The sequence below is a fragment of the Pyrus communis genome, chromosome 10, assembly GCF_041283825.1.
Source record: "Pyrus communis isolate YQ-2024b chromosome 10, ASM4128382v1, whole genome shotgun sequence".
Taxonomy (NCBI): Eukaryota; Viridiplantae; Streptophyta; class Magnoliopsida; order Rosales; family Rosaceae; genus Pyrus; species Pyrus communis.
The window spans coordinates 25,602,358-25,615,529 of record NC_142574.1 but is presented as its reverse complement, the minus strand read 5'-3'; the positions used below and the strand labels follow the sequence as shown (position 1 = coordinate 25,615,529).

At 40.8% G+C, this 13,172-nt stretch overlaps 1 protein-coding gene and 1 long non-coding RNA gene across 2 annotated transcripts; one reads left to right on the top strand and one right to left on the bottom strand.

Annotated features, from left to right (window-relative positions):
• The first annotated feature begins 779 nt into the window (after positions 1–779).
• Positions 780–6,834, top strand: LOC148693782 (uncharacterized). The gene is made up of 2 exons (XM_088677109.1): positions 780–2,217; positions 6,764–6,834. Exons 1-2 carry the CDS (start codon positions 795–797, stop codon positions 6,832–6,834), a joined length of 1,494 nt encoding a protein of 497 aa, XP_088533235.1. The 5' UTR covers positions 780–794.
• Positions 6,835–9,867: 3,033 nt separating this feature from the next.
• LOC148693781 (uncharacterized) lies at positions 9,868–11,410 on the bottom strand. The gene is made up of 5 exons (XR_015952780.1): positions 11,257–11,410; positions 11,072–11,148; positions 10,521–10,920; positions 10,344–10,421; positions 9,868–10,249 (listed from the first exon to the last, which is right to left on the bottom strand). It is a non-coding gene; the product is annotated as an uncharacterized LOC148693781 (long non-coding RNA).
• Positions 11,411–13,172: the final 1,762 nt, after the last annotated feature.

The following is a 13,172-nucleotide window of genomic DNA, read 5'->3' as shown; positions in this document are numbered from 1 at the left end:
GTTCCGACTTGTAGGTGACCCGCGATTTATCGCCCAGCTTCACGTGATCGTAGCACTAGAGCATACATATATATTACACCCAGCTTGTCGTACAGACCACAATAGGTGGTTCCGACTCGTGTGCAGATTCAGATGTTGAGTTGAGCGTGGAGCTCTATCTACAGCCGTACAGGTCACGTTAGGTGACTCCCGGCTGCTAGATTATATGTTATTGATGTGATTTACGTTTGAGCATTTATATTTGATTACGAGTTTCAGAATGGCATATCATGGAGCATGATTGACATATCTATACATACGTATATATGTTCATTTTCTGGGAAGTATACAGGTTTTACGGCGAGGGGTTAGAATGTATTTTGCTAAAGAGTTTTCAAAGAGCTTTGTTTTTGCCCACTCACGCTTTTGTTTTTCGCCCCTCCAGGTTCTAGTGGTCTAGCAAGTTCGGTGGTTTATCCCAGAGGGCGTCCCGGCATTTCTGACAGACACTCACCATTGTAGGGTCACCTTCGGGTGTACATATGTCGTATCTTTTCCTTTTGGACTGTTGTAGAATTGCTCTGAATTGTGTCTCACATACACTAGTACTTTGTATGCTATTAGGTTTTTATTTATTCGTACTTTTATATTACTATTTTAATAGCTTCCGCACGCGCACATGGTTACGTCACCTTCGTGTGACGGCCAGCACGCCCTGATCTCGGTCGGGGTGTGTCAGCTTGGTATCAGAGCCTAGGTTTGGCAGTCCTGTGTCTTTGTGAGTATTCTAATAGTTGGTGTCTTCTGTCAGAATCATGCCGCCTCGTCGGGAACCACGTCGCTCCGATGAGCCTAATTTTCCTGATCTTACTCAGTTGGGGGAAGTGATTGCTACAGCCCTTCAAACAGTGATGCGCCCTCCCCAGAGGACTCCTCTGGAGACTATGTATAACTTGAAGTTGGATAAGTTTAAAGGTAACGAGGGTCATGAAGGTGCAGAACGTTGGTTGGAACACATAGAGAAGACTTTTCGTGTGTTACATAACCAGGGGAACCTTCCTATGGAAAGGTGGGTTGAGACAACGTCATGGTTTCTGGAGATGGAGTCTGCAGCTTGGTGGGAGCAAGAACTTCGTATGTTGACTCCAGCTCAGAGAACCGATTGGAATGTTTTCAAGGATGTGTTTCAGAGGAGATTTGTACCCCCTGAGTATATCGACCGTAAGAAACAGGAATTTACTGAGTTGAAACAGCGAAAGATGACGGCTAACGAGTATTATCGTAAGTTCACTGATTTGTCTCGTTACTATCCTGATGTCGCTGGTAATCCGGCGGAGATGCTTCGTCGTTTTCGCTTGGGCACTAAGAAGAAATGGCGTTCTATGGTGACTACTACTCACTGTGAGTCCTACCAGGAGTTCTATGAGATATTGTTGAGGGTAGAGGACTCTGAGAATATGTCAAGTGATAGTGACGAAGAGAAAAACGGCAATCAGAAGAAAGACGACAAAGGAAAAGGTCAAACATCGCTTGGGCCTCGCCAAACTCAGAACTTTAAAAGGGGTGGTGCAAGTTCAAGTTCGTCTAGCGGTGGTTTCAGTGCCTCTGGACAAGGACGCGGAGGTAGGTTTTATGGAGGTGCTCGAGGCCAGAGACAAAGTGATGGTGGCCGAAACCGACCCCCATTTTGCCGGAGGTGTAATAACCGACACTTCGGCGAGTGCAGGCAGATCAGCGGTGCTTGTTTCACGTGTGGACGGACGGGACATAAAGCAGTGAATTGTCCCCAGGGTCAGCAGCAGAAGCCGCAGCAGACCTTTATGCCGCCACCTGCACCGATTCGGCAAATCCAAGGTCCGAGTAATTATGGTCAAACAGGTAGAGGTGGTGCCTATCACTATCAGGGTGATGTTGTTCCCTATGCCCCGGGACCGTATCAGTATCCCCAGGACCCGTATTCACAAGGTGGTTATCCCCCGTATTCCAGCAACTACATGCCGTATCCTCCAGTTCCAACGAGTGGTTCTCAGTGGTACCAAGGAGGACAATATCAGCAGGGTGAGAATGCCACTAGTAGTGCAGGATCTTCGAGACAGATGGGTCAGTCCAGTCAGGGACGTGGAGCTCAAGGTCGCGGTGTTCAAGCGAGCAGAGGTCGTGGAGGACGACAGCAGGGCCAGGGGCGTATTCACAATATTTCCCTGCAGGATGCTCAGAACAACCCGGACTTGATAATGGGTACGTTAAACATTCTTGGTTATTTTGCTAGAGTCTTAATTGATTGTGGAGCTACACATTCCGTTATTTCTCATACATTTGCTCAAGTAACGCAACCTCGCCCCACACCTCTAGGGTACGATTTAGAATTCGCTATGCCTAGAGGAGAGAGATGTGTCGTAGATTGTATGTACCCAGGATGTCCAGTGATAGTAGAGGATGTGGTTATGCCAGCGGATCTTATCCCGTTAGATATTGTTGATTTTGATGTGATTTTGGGCACGGATTGGTTGCACTTCTATCGTGCCAACATTGATTGTTACGGGAAAGTAGTTACGTTTCACCGTCCTGGATTACCTGAGGTTACTTTTGTGGGTGAGCAGAGTGGGGTAAGACACGGTGTTATTTCGGCTTTGCGAGCGAAAAAGTTGTTGTCTAAAGGTTGTCAGGGGTATCTAGCTCATGTGGTGCTGGAAGAGACCGTTCCTAGCAGAATTGAGGATGTGAGAGTGGTTAGACACTTCCCTGATGTTTTTCCTGAGGATTTACCTGGTTTACCCCCAGATCGAGATGTGGAGTTCAATATTGAGTTGCTTCCAGGTACCAATCCTATTTCTTTAACTCCTTATCGTATGGCTCCTGCTGAGTTAAGGGAATTGAAAGTTCAGTTACAGGAATTAGTGGATAAGGGATTTATCCAGCCTAGTACTTCACCTTGGGGCGCTCCAGTGTTGTTTGTGAGAAAGAAAGATGGGACTTTGAGGCTGTGTATCGACTACAGACAATTGAATCGGGTGACGATTAAAAACCGTTATCCATTGCCTCGTATCGATGATTTGTTTGATCAGCTGAGAGGTGCTTGTGTATTTTCTAAGATAGACTTGAGGTCTGGGTACTATCAGCTGAAGATTTGTAGGAATGATGTTCCTAAGACGGCGTTCAGGACTCGTTACGGTCATTACGAGTTTCTGGTTATGCCATTTGGGTTGACGAATGCACCAGCAGCTTTTATGGATTTAATGAACCGGGTATTTCAGCCTTACCTGGATAGATTTGTTATTGTCTTCATTGATGATATTCTGGTGTATTCTAAGTCCAAAGCAGAGCATGTTCGACATCTTACTTTGGTGTTGAAGAGGTTGAGGGAACACCAATTGTATGCTAAGTTTAGCAAGTGCCAGTTCTGGTTAAATCAAGTCGCGTTTTTGGGGCACATCATTTCTGCTCAAGGTATTCTTGTTGATCCTCAAAAGGTTGCAGCTGTGGAGAGTTGGGAGCAACCACGAACCGTCACTGAGGTGAGAAGTTTCATCGGTTTGGCGGGATATTATCGGAGATTCGTTAAGGATTTTTCGGTGATTGCCTTGCCACTGACGAGGTTAACAAGGAAAGATGTTAAGTTTGAGTGGAATGATAAGTGTGAGCAAAGTTTCCAGCAGTTGAAGCATTGTCTTACTAATGCACCTGTTTTGGCACTCCCGGACGATAGTGGTGATTTCGAGGTTTATAGTGATGCTTCCTTAAATGGTCTGGGATGTGTATTGATGCAGCATGGTAGGGTGATTGCTTATGCTTCGCGGCAATTGAAAACCCATGAGATGAATTACCCTACACATGATTTGGAATTGGCTGCTATCATCTTTGCGTTGAAGTTGTGGAGACACTATCTTTACGGAGAGAAGTGTAGGATCTTCACAGATCACAAGAGTCTTCAGTATCTTTTCACCCAGAAGGAACTTAATCTTCGTCAACGGAGGTGGCTGGAGTTGCTCAGCGATTACGATTGCACGATTGATTATCACCCAGGTCGTGCGAACGTAGTAGCTGACGCACTTAGCAGGAAGTCACGTGGTCGTATCAATGCGCTGTACGCTAGTCGTATTCCTCTTTTGGTGGACTTGCGTGCTACGGGAGTAAGGTTAGAAGCAGAAGATCGAGAAGTGGCATTACTTGCTAATTTTCAAGTTAGGCCAATCTTAGTTGATCGGGTGCTTGAAGCTCAGGTAACTGATGAACAGACTCAAGAACTAATTCGAGCTCGAGATCAAGGAAGGAGGCGAGACCTCAGAGTTCGTGATTCTGATGGCATGTTGATGTTAGAGGGTAGAATGTTCGTGCCTAGTAATGTGGATTTGAAGAAAGAAATTCTCGATGAAGCACATATCTCGGCTTATGCCATGCACCCAGGGGCAACTAAAATGTATCATACCATTCGACCATTTTACTATTGGCCGGGTATAAAAAGGGAGATAGCTGAGTATGTGAGCAGTTGTGCTGTTTGTCAGCAGGTTAAAGCAGAAAGAAAGAAGCCGTTTGGATTGTTGCAGCCGCTTCCCGTTCCAGAGTGGAAATGGGAAAATATCACTATGGATTTTGTGTACAAGTTGCCGCGTACACATAATGGCTTTGATGGCATTTGGGTGATCGTTGATCGACTCACTAAGTCGGCACATTTCATTCCAGTGAGAGAGAAGTACTCTTTGAGCCGGTTAGCAGAGTTGTTTATCTCAAAGGTTGTGAAGTACCATGGTGTCCCTGTAAGTATTGTCTCGGATCGTGATCCACGATTCACATCGAAGTTTTGGGTAGCTTTTCAGGAAGCTTTGGGTACGAGACTACTTTACAGTACGGCGTATCATCCACAGACGGACGGACAATCCGAGAGAACTATTCAGACCTTGGAAGATATGCTGCGAGCATCAGTGTTACAGTTCAGTGATGCTTGGCACCAGCGATTGGATTTGATGGAATTTGCTTACAACAACAGTTTCCATTCGAGCATTGGCATGGCGCCATTTGAAGCCTTGTATGGTAAATCTTGTCGCACTCCGTTGTGTTGGTCAGAGGTTGGCGAAAGAGTCTTAGTAGGTCCGGAGATTGTTGAGGAGACTACTCAAAATATTCAGGTAATTAGGTCTAACCTGAAAGCAGCTCAGGACAGGCAGAAAAGTTTAGCAGATCGACATGCTACGGACAGAACGTATGAGGTCGGAAATTGGGTGTTTTTGAAGCTTTCACCGTGGAGAGGTGTTGTGCGGTTTGGAAAGAAGGGAAAGTTGAGTCCCAGGTACATTGGACCGTACACGGTCACAGAACGAGTTGGTGAGGTAGCTTACAGGTTGGAGTTGCCTCCGGAGTTGGCTAAAGTGCATAACGTTTTTCATGTGTCTATGCTTCGACACTATGTTGCCGATCCATTGCATGTGATACCTCCTCAACCGTTAGAGATAAATCCAGATTTGACGTACGACGAGGAACCGTTAACGATCTTGGATTGGAAAGAGAAGGTTCTGAGGAACAAAACGGTGAATTTGGTGAAAGTCTTGTGGAGGAATCACTCGGTTGAAGAAGCGACATGGGAGACAGAAAATAGGATGAGGGATTTATATCCTAGATTATTCTTTGACCGTTAGGGGTGTAATTAGTTATTTTGAATTTCGGGACGAAATTCTATTAAGGTGGGTAGGTTGTAACATCCCGTCCCGGGATTTATAGAAACGTACATTGAATTTACGATTTTACCCCTAGATCGTTTTTGTCACGTTATTAGTTGTTGGTGTGGTGTGGAATGTATTGGATTACACCCACACACACACACACTTTAACTTTCCGGGATTCCCTCCCTCATTCCCTCACTCTGTCTCTTCTCTCTTCTCTCTTCCCTCACTCTCTCTCTCTCTCTCTCTCCCCCGAGCCCATTTCTTCTTCTCCTTCTACAAACACACAGACAACACACACATATACTCAAATCTCCACCAATCGAGAAACCAAGACCACCATCGTGCTCGTGAGGCTGAGAGGAGTCCAGTGGTGCCATTTTCAGGTAAGGATATCGTTGTTTTCACGTCGTTTCGACGAGGTCCGATTTGAACACTGTTCATGCAAGATTAATCTAGCTTGTTTTAGGAGATTCTAAGCTTGTAGTTGTGTTTGTGAGGTTCCCAGGAGCTTGGGAGTAGTTCGTTGGACGAGTTTGGACGTCGGGAAGGCTAGGTTTGAAAGTTGGCCGAGTTTTGACCTTGAAAACAGGTATGATCTAGCAATTTTTAGGCCTTGAAAGTAGTCCAACGTGATTCTACTAGTCCTAAGCTTCATTTTGGTATAAAGAACGTGAAATTTGGTTGAAAAACGAAGGAGAAAACAAGGTTTGAAAAATTCCCAGTTTTCCGGCGACGGCGCCGGCGACTGGCCGGAGAAGAAAGGAGAATATTCCGTTAAGTTTAACGGAATATTCCTAACGGCAGTGGACGGCGTCAGTTAACGGCGTCAGTTAAGGTTAACGGAATATTCCGTCAGGTTAACGGAATATTCCTGACGGCGTCTGTTGACACCGTCAGTGTGCAGTGCACGTGACTGCGCGTGGGGGCGCGTAGGTCCGTGCGTGGTCAGGCGCGTGGGGGCGCGTGCGTGGTCCAAAAATTATTTTAAAAATATGGGTGTGATCCTGAGGTTGTGTAGGTCACATTGGTATATTCAATTGTCCATTTTGAGCAATGTATGAGAAGTTATTACGAGAAGTTGCTTAGGTGCTTTTAAATTAATGTTTTCGTAACTTTGTTGCGTATAGGTGATTCGTTTCCCGAGGACGAACGTTCATACTCGAGGCAGGGGGGCTACGACCCTTCTAATTACCAGTGAGTGGGCTTTTGTTTTCCGTATATACCTATATACATATTAATTCCCAGAAATTAAATGGAAAAAGGGTTGTTTTATGCCATGCATCATATGAATGTTGTTTACGCATCATCGCATGTATTAGTAGTGGCATACATATGTATATAAATGTGTATTTGCTGCTGTGGACGCACAGGTGAGTGCCAGGTAAGCGGTGTTCACGTTATTATGCATTCCTGTTTATTATGCAATAGTAGTTTGAAATGCTTAGAGAGCTCATAATCTGCACCCCCGGTGTTAGTGCTCCCGCCCGAGGCCAGGGCCCAGCCTTCACGTGTATGTTCACCAGCACCGCATGCTCGCCTTGGATCCAAGATAGGTGCAAGCCTGTCGTACAGACCACATTAGGTGGTTCCGACTTGTAGGTGACCCGCGATTTATCGCCCAGCTTCACGTGATCGTAGCACTAGAGCATACATATATATTACACCCAGCTTGTCGTACAGACCACAATAGGTGGTTCCGACTCGTGTGCAGATTCAGATGTTGAGTTGAGCGTGGAGCTCTATCTACAGCCGTACAGGTCACGTTAGGTGACTCCCGGCTGCTAGATTATATGTTATTGATGTGATTTACGTTTGAGCATTTATATTTGATTACGAGTTTCAGAATGGCATATCATGGAGCATGATTGACATATCTATACATACGTATATATGTTCATTTTCTGGGAAGTATACAGGTTTTACGGCGAGGGGTTAGAATGTATTTTGCTAAAGAGTTTTCAAAGAGCTTTGTTTTTGCCCACTCACGCTTTTGTTTTTCGCCCCTCCAGGTTCTAGTGGTCTAGCAAGTTCGGTGGTTTATCCCAGAGGGCGTCCCGGCATTTCTGACAGACACTCACCATTGTAGGGTCACCTTCGGGTGTACATATGTCGTATCTTTTCCTTTTGGACTGTTGTAGAATTGCTCTGAATTGTGTCTCACATACACTAGTACTTTGTATGCTATTAGGTTTTTATTTATTCGTACTTTTATATTACTATTTTAATAGCTTCCGCACGCGCACATGGTTACGTCACCTTCGTGTGACGGCCAGCACGCCCTGATCTCGGTCGGGGTGTGTCATCAATGGTATACCATAATATTGATTTAACCATGATTTTATAATACAATCACGTTGTCACATTAATCTAAGTTAATAGTATAAATAGAATGTCCAAGACATAACAATCAACATTGTTACAGTAGTAAGAACATAATTTTGTGACCTCATCATTATTATGTAATATTGGACAATAAACTTTTTGGTAAAAACTCTTGAAAAAAAAAAATATAACAATATTATTCTCAATGCACATTTGTAATCTTGACTATTATTGTAAACTACTTATGTAAAAATTGAATAACTATTCACTGAATAAGAATGTTCTTTTTCTATTAGGAAAATGCTTGGCTTTAAAGAATGAGGAGAAATTCCTCCTAAAAACACTCCGTGTTTATGATAAAAGAAGTTCATATTATAAATTACTATTTAAATATTATGTCTGCAAAAATTCAATTAAAACTAAAGTAGTATAGTAAATCAACTATAATAAATAGATTTTTTTATTTTTTAAGGGAAAACTTCTCAAGTGTGATGGAAAGACACTGAGTAATAGTAGCAACCCCTTCAACTTTCAGAATAAGCATCACAAAGTTACAATTACCATGGGGATATAACCAACCTCACTTAAAAAAAGTCTTGAACAAAAGCAATAACATCCAAAAAAAGTCTTGAACAAAAGCAATAACATCCAAACCAACAATATCCTAACAAGATTGATAAAATCAATCTGGAAATCATTTGGTCTTGGTACACTCAAAGGGTCCATAGAAAACACTACACTATTAATTTCGCCAACTGAAGATAAAGAACAAAGGATTGGAGTTTCTACCTTACTAACCATAGGTGGAATTACACTACAAACATCATCAATTCTAGAAGGCTTGAAGGGGAATAATATAAAGATTGATAAAAATTTGCCACATAATCAACAATATCAGTCGGAGAAGAGAGCACATTATCACAACCCCAAAGAGTAGCAATTCTCTAAGATGAAGACCTACCACAAGCATAAGCATGAAAAATGCAGTATTACAATCACCCTTAGTAAGCCATTTGACTCGGGCTCGGGCTAGGTCTCACTAGAAAGATTCTTTCATATGTAGAGAATTAAGAACAGTTGTGTTAGCTACAAATTCTTCATCAAACCTATCTTGAGTCAGCCTATAGGAAGCAATAATGTTTTGAATAGTTCTTAGATTCTCCCTAGCCAGCATTTCGAAGAAAATCACAAAAAAATATTATAATTCCAATCTCGAAGACAACACTTAAGCCTTAAGTATTTGCAACATAACAAAAATGGGACAACCAAATGTAATAGTAGACTGCTAACAACTAGCCACCACATCCATAAAACCAGAATGCAAAGTTCACATGGATTGAAATAGGAAAGGACGAAGGCCTCCAAGTAAAACAATCAAGGCCGAAAAACAAGACAATTATGATCAGAGGCTACTTTTGGAAAAGAAGAACAACTAGTGTGAGGCCAACACATAGATATTGATAAAGACGCCTCACCATGTGACCATCACTACTACAAAATTACCTATAACTGGCAGTTCAAAAATCGACAAGAAAACATAATTTCTGTCGTATAATAGGTAAAAATCTGACATAAACTCATGCAATGTTGGATAAAAGAACCGACACTATTGCTAGCATCACGTAAAGACTTTTGATGCCGGTTAGTCCTCTTAATCCGCCACGAAGAAGGAAGCAATATAAAATAAATAAAGGATAGTAGTGTCGGATAAAAGTGACATTGAAACTCACGTCGGGTATAGGCGACATTAAAAAAGGATAGTAGTGTTGGTCCTAACCAACACCACCTAACTATTTAATAAATAAAATAAACAACTATACTGTCGGCCCTAACCGACACCACCTAACAATTCAATAAATAAAATAACAATAACAACTATACTGTCGCCCATAAGCGATACCACAAACTATTAATAATAAAAAATAAATAAATAATTTCCTACCACAAATAAACAACTCCATGAGTTATTGAGGAAACACGACTGTTTTCAGTGGATCTATCACTAATGCATTCGAAAAAAAAAAAAAAAAAACAAAAACATGTCATTTATTCAGTTTGAAGGTGGATTTTTCTTTTGTTCTCAGAGCAGGTCAAGTTCCAAATGGTCCACATGTATCTTCAAATGAAACATGCATTCCATATCCATTCACACACATTGCAGATCCAGCAAAATCTCAGCATAGATGAGTGTACCTTTCATATCCGAAGATGTGTCAGTTGATAATTTGTTTGCCTTTGGATCTACAACTTCAACATTTCCTTTTCTCGGATATACCCTAGGTCCGAGTGTCCTACACAAACAATGCAGGAATATGAGACATGCCGTGATACATAGCCATATTTTTTAAGAGCAAACCTATAGCATGTACAAACAAGTTTTCTTACCTTTTGTTTGCTTGGAACTGTGATTTAACCAAGCCACTCTTTGCCATTTCCTTTGCGGACACTAGATCAGCCATTGTTCTGCTCACAACCAGAAATAAGGAGTTCACATTCATATATGGACATATTTAATGCATGCCGAGGTCACATCAGTGAAGGGAAACCAGAAAAGATTATTACCTTTATTGTAGATTAGCTGAGATCAGACGTTTGGGGACGAGTACCGTGACTGTTGGACCTATGCATCTTTCTTGGGTTGTATTTGCAGCCGCTGTATATGTATCAGCAACGGATTTTTTGACACGCCCCAATCCCGATATCCCCAAATATTAGGCTAGGCACGTACTGGCCGACACCCAAGGATGACGAAGCCATTTTAAACATACAAACAAAGAAAATAAATAATTAAAAAGAAATATGACGATGCGGAACATGTTCAGAGCATACAACTAATCAAGGAATAGATGGAAGAATTACAATAAAATATATGAATAAAGGAGTGGGTCCTATGCTGTAAAGACTTGAAGATACCTACGCAAAGATGCCCTGACGCCAGGATTATGTGCCTCGAATCTAAATCCTGAAGGGGGCAAAAAATAAAAAAGTGAGTGTACCAAAGTTTATAATAATAATACTATTAATAAAATATAATAATATAATAAATAATAAGTAATAAAATCATATATTTAAAAAATAATTAAAAAATTGTAATTTTAGGGACGGGTCGTTACATTTTTTACCCTTTTTGTTTCGGATCTGGAGTTGTTGGAGTGTTATTCTGCCTTTTCCCATTATTTCTTCGGCGGATCTAGAAACTCGTACACAAATCAAACAAGCATGTGTTAGTTTGCTTCTTATTTCTGTATAAAAATCATCAAATGGACACATATTCAACAATGACAGGGTCGATGTTTACCTCTGTGGGAAGATTGGAGCTTAGATGTGCCTACATTTCCATGGTAGACTCGCTGATTTTGGATTTTTGCAGAGAAGAGTGAGTAATGAGGTGCGGCTAGGGTGCTTCATTATAGGGAAATGAGTTGCAGCTAGGGTTCTGATATTAAAGGGAGAGAGGGCTGAGAGAAATGAGAGAGAGGGTTCTGATATTATTGAGAGAAGATACATAAAGAACACCAACCTGTCAACGACAATTGACAAGAAGTTTTAAAATATCTAAAAAGAATTATTAATGTCGGGTATAAGCGACACAATTCTTTTTTTAACCAACATTAACTTTATGTCGGTTGAAAACGACACGATTCTTTTTTTATACGACACCAATCACATCACCATTTGAAAAGATTAAAAACTATGTCGGTTATAAGCAACATTAACAGTCTATGTCGGTTATAAGCGACATATACAATTTATGTCGGTTATAACCGACAGTAATTCTGACACCATGTAAATTGGCTGCCATAAATGTCTGATCCGCCACTATATTATATAAAACCGACACCAACCGCTGACACAATAAGGCCACTTTTGTAGTAGTGCATGAACACCCCGACCTTTAGCCCCAGGTATAAAAAGCACCAATAGTGTCGATATGAGTAAATTCATGAAACTCAGTAATATTGTGGAAATCCTCATAAGAAGTTCGAGCTGGCAAACAACCACCCACTTGTTCATGAGCGCTAAGAACAACATTAAAGTCGCCAATTGCCATCTAAATTTTCGACGTCGGCTGGAAGTAATAGCCGCATAGACAATAGTGAAATGAGAAAGAACACCACTAAAAGAAGCTTGAATAGTAATATGTTGTGTAGTAGAAGAAATCACATAATGAGAGCAACAAGTAGGAGAATGTACAATCCACATATTACGCAATAAGTCATCCTTGTTGTTAACAACAGTTAAAGGTAAATCCAATGAATCCCAAAAAGCAAGAGAGATAGAACCAAGAGTAACTACAGGTTCAAAGATGCAAACCAAATCCGCATGATGAGAATGACAAACATTAGAAAGCTCTGTATGTGTATTAGAATCGCCGGATGAGTTTCTAATACTTTTATAGATTTCTATCATTTTTCTTATACAATTTGATAATGAAATAATTTTATATTTTATTAATTTTTTGCAGAGATAATTTTTACATAGTGATTTTTAGTATTAACAGTTCCGATTTTAAGTAGAAAATTTTGTGAATTGACCACGAAGTATTTTGAACAGAAATCACTCCTCATCCTTGACGAGCCAAATTGAACTTTTTTTTATTCAAGTAATAAGCATGTTATTCACAATGCATTTTTATGATCAAATTTGTATATGCAATTTAACTAGTAAGCTATTTATGAACTTCAGTGTGGTTTCTTTGATTCAGAAACCGTGGTTGATGAGAATTGATTTCATGATGACCTCATTCAAGCAACTTCACTGCATGTAATTCAAATATATTAATTGCATTGCGTTATCCACAAATCTCTAAACAAGATTGCATAGCATGAATGGCACAAACCTATAAAAGGCTTTATCATAATTAATAGCAGTTTTAAAATAGGAGGAGCTTCCCCCTTTTCTCTTACATACGGCCTACGTTTATGGTCTCCAGAAGACGTCATCTAACTATCTAAGAGCTACTATAATCTCAAGGGTAGTGTTAGAGAGACTAAAATTTAAAATGATTTTTTGTAGATTACATGATGTAACGGTTGATGATTAGATTTTTTTTATATAAATTATTAATAAATGAGCTTAACCATCAATTGCCACATTATATAATTTACAAAATATGATCTAAAATTTGGTCTCCCTAACAAAATAGAAAATGTTCATAATGCCAGCCTAATCTATACCTGGGTATACAAAGAAAAGAATATAAGAATGGATTGC

Bases quoted from the DNA above. Each gene is read 5' to 3' on its own strand.
- LOC148693782 (XM_088677109.1), top strand. From the start codon at position 795: ATGCCGCCTCGTCGGGAACCACGTCGCTCCGATGAGCCTAATTTTCCT. The intron at 2,218-6,763 runs GTACGTTAAACA...TGTTGCGTATAG, and splicing joins CAACCCGGACTTGATAATGG to GTGATTCGTTTCCCGAGGAC.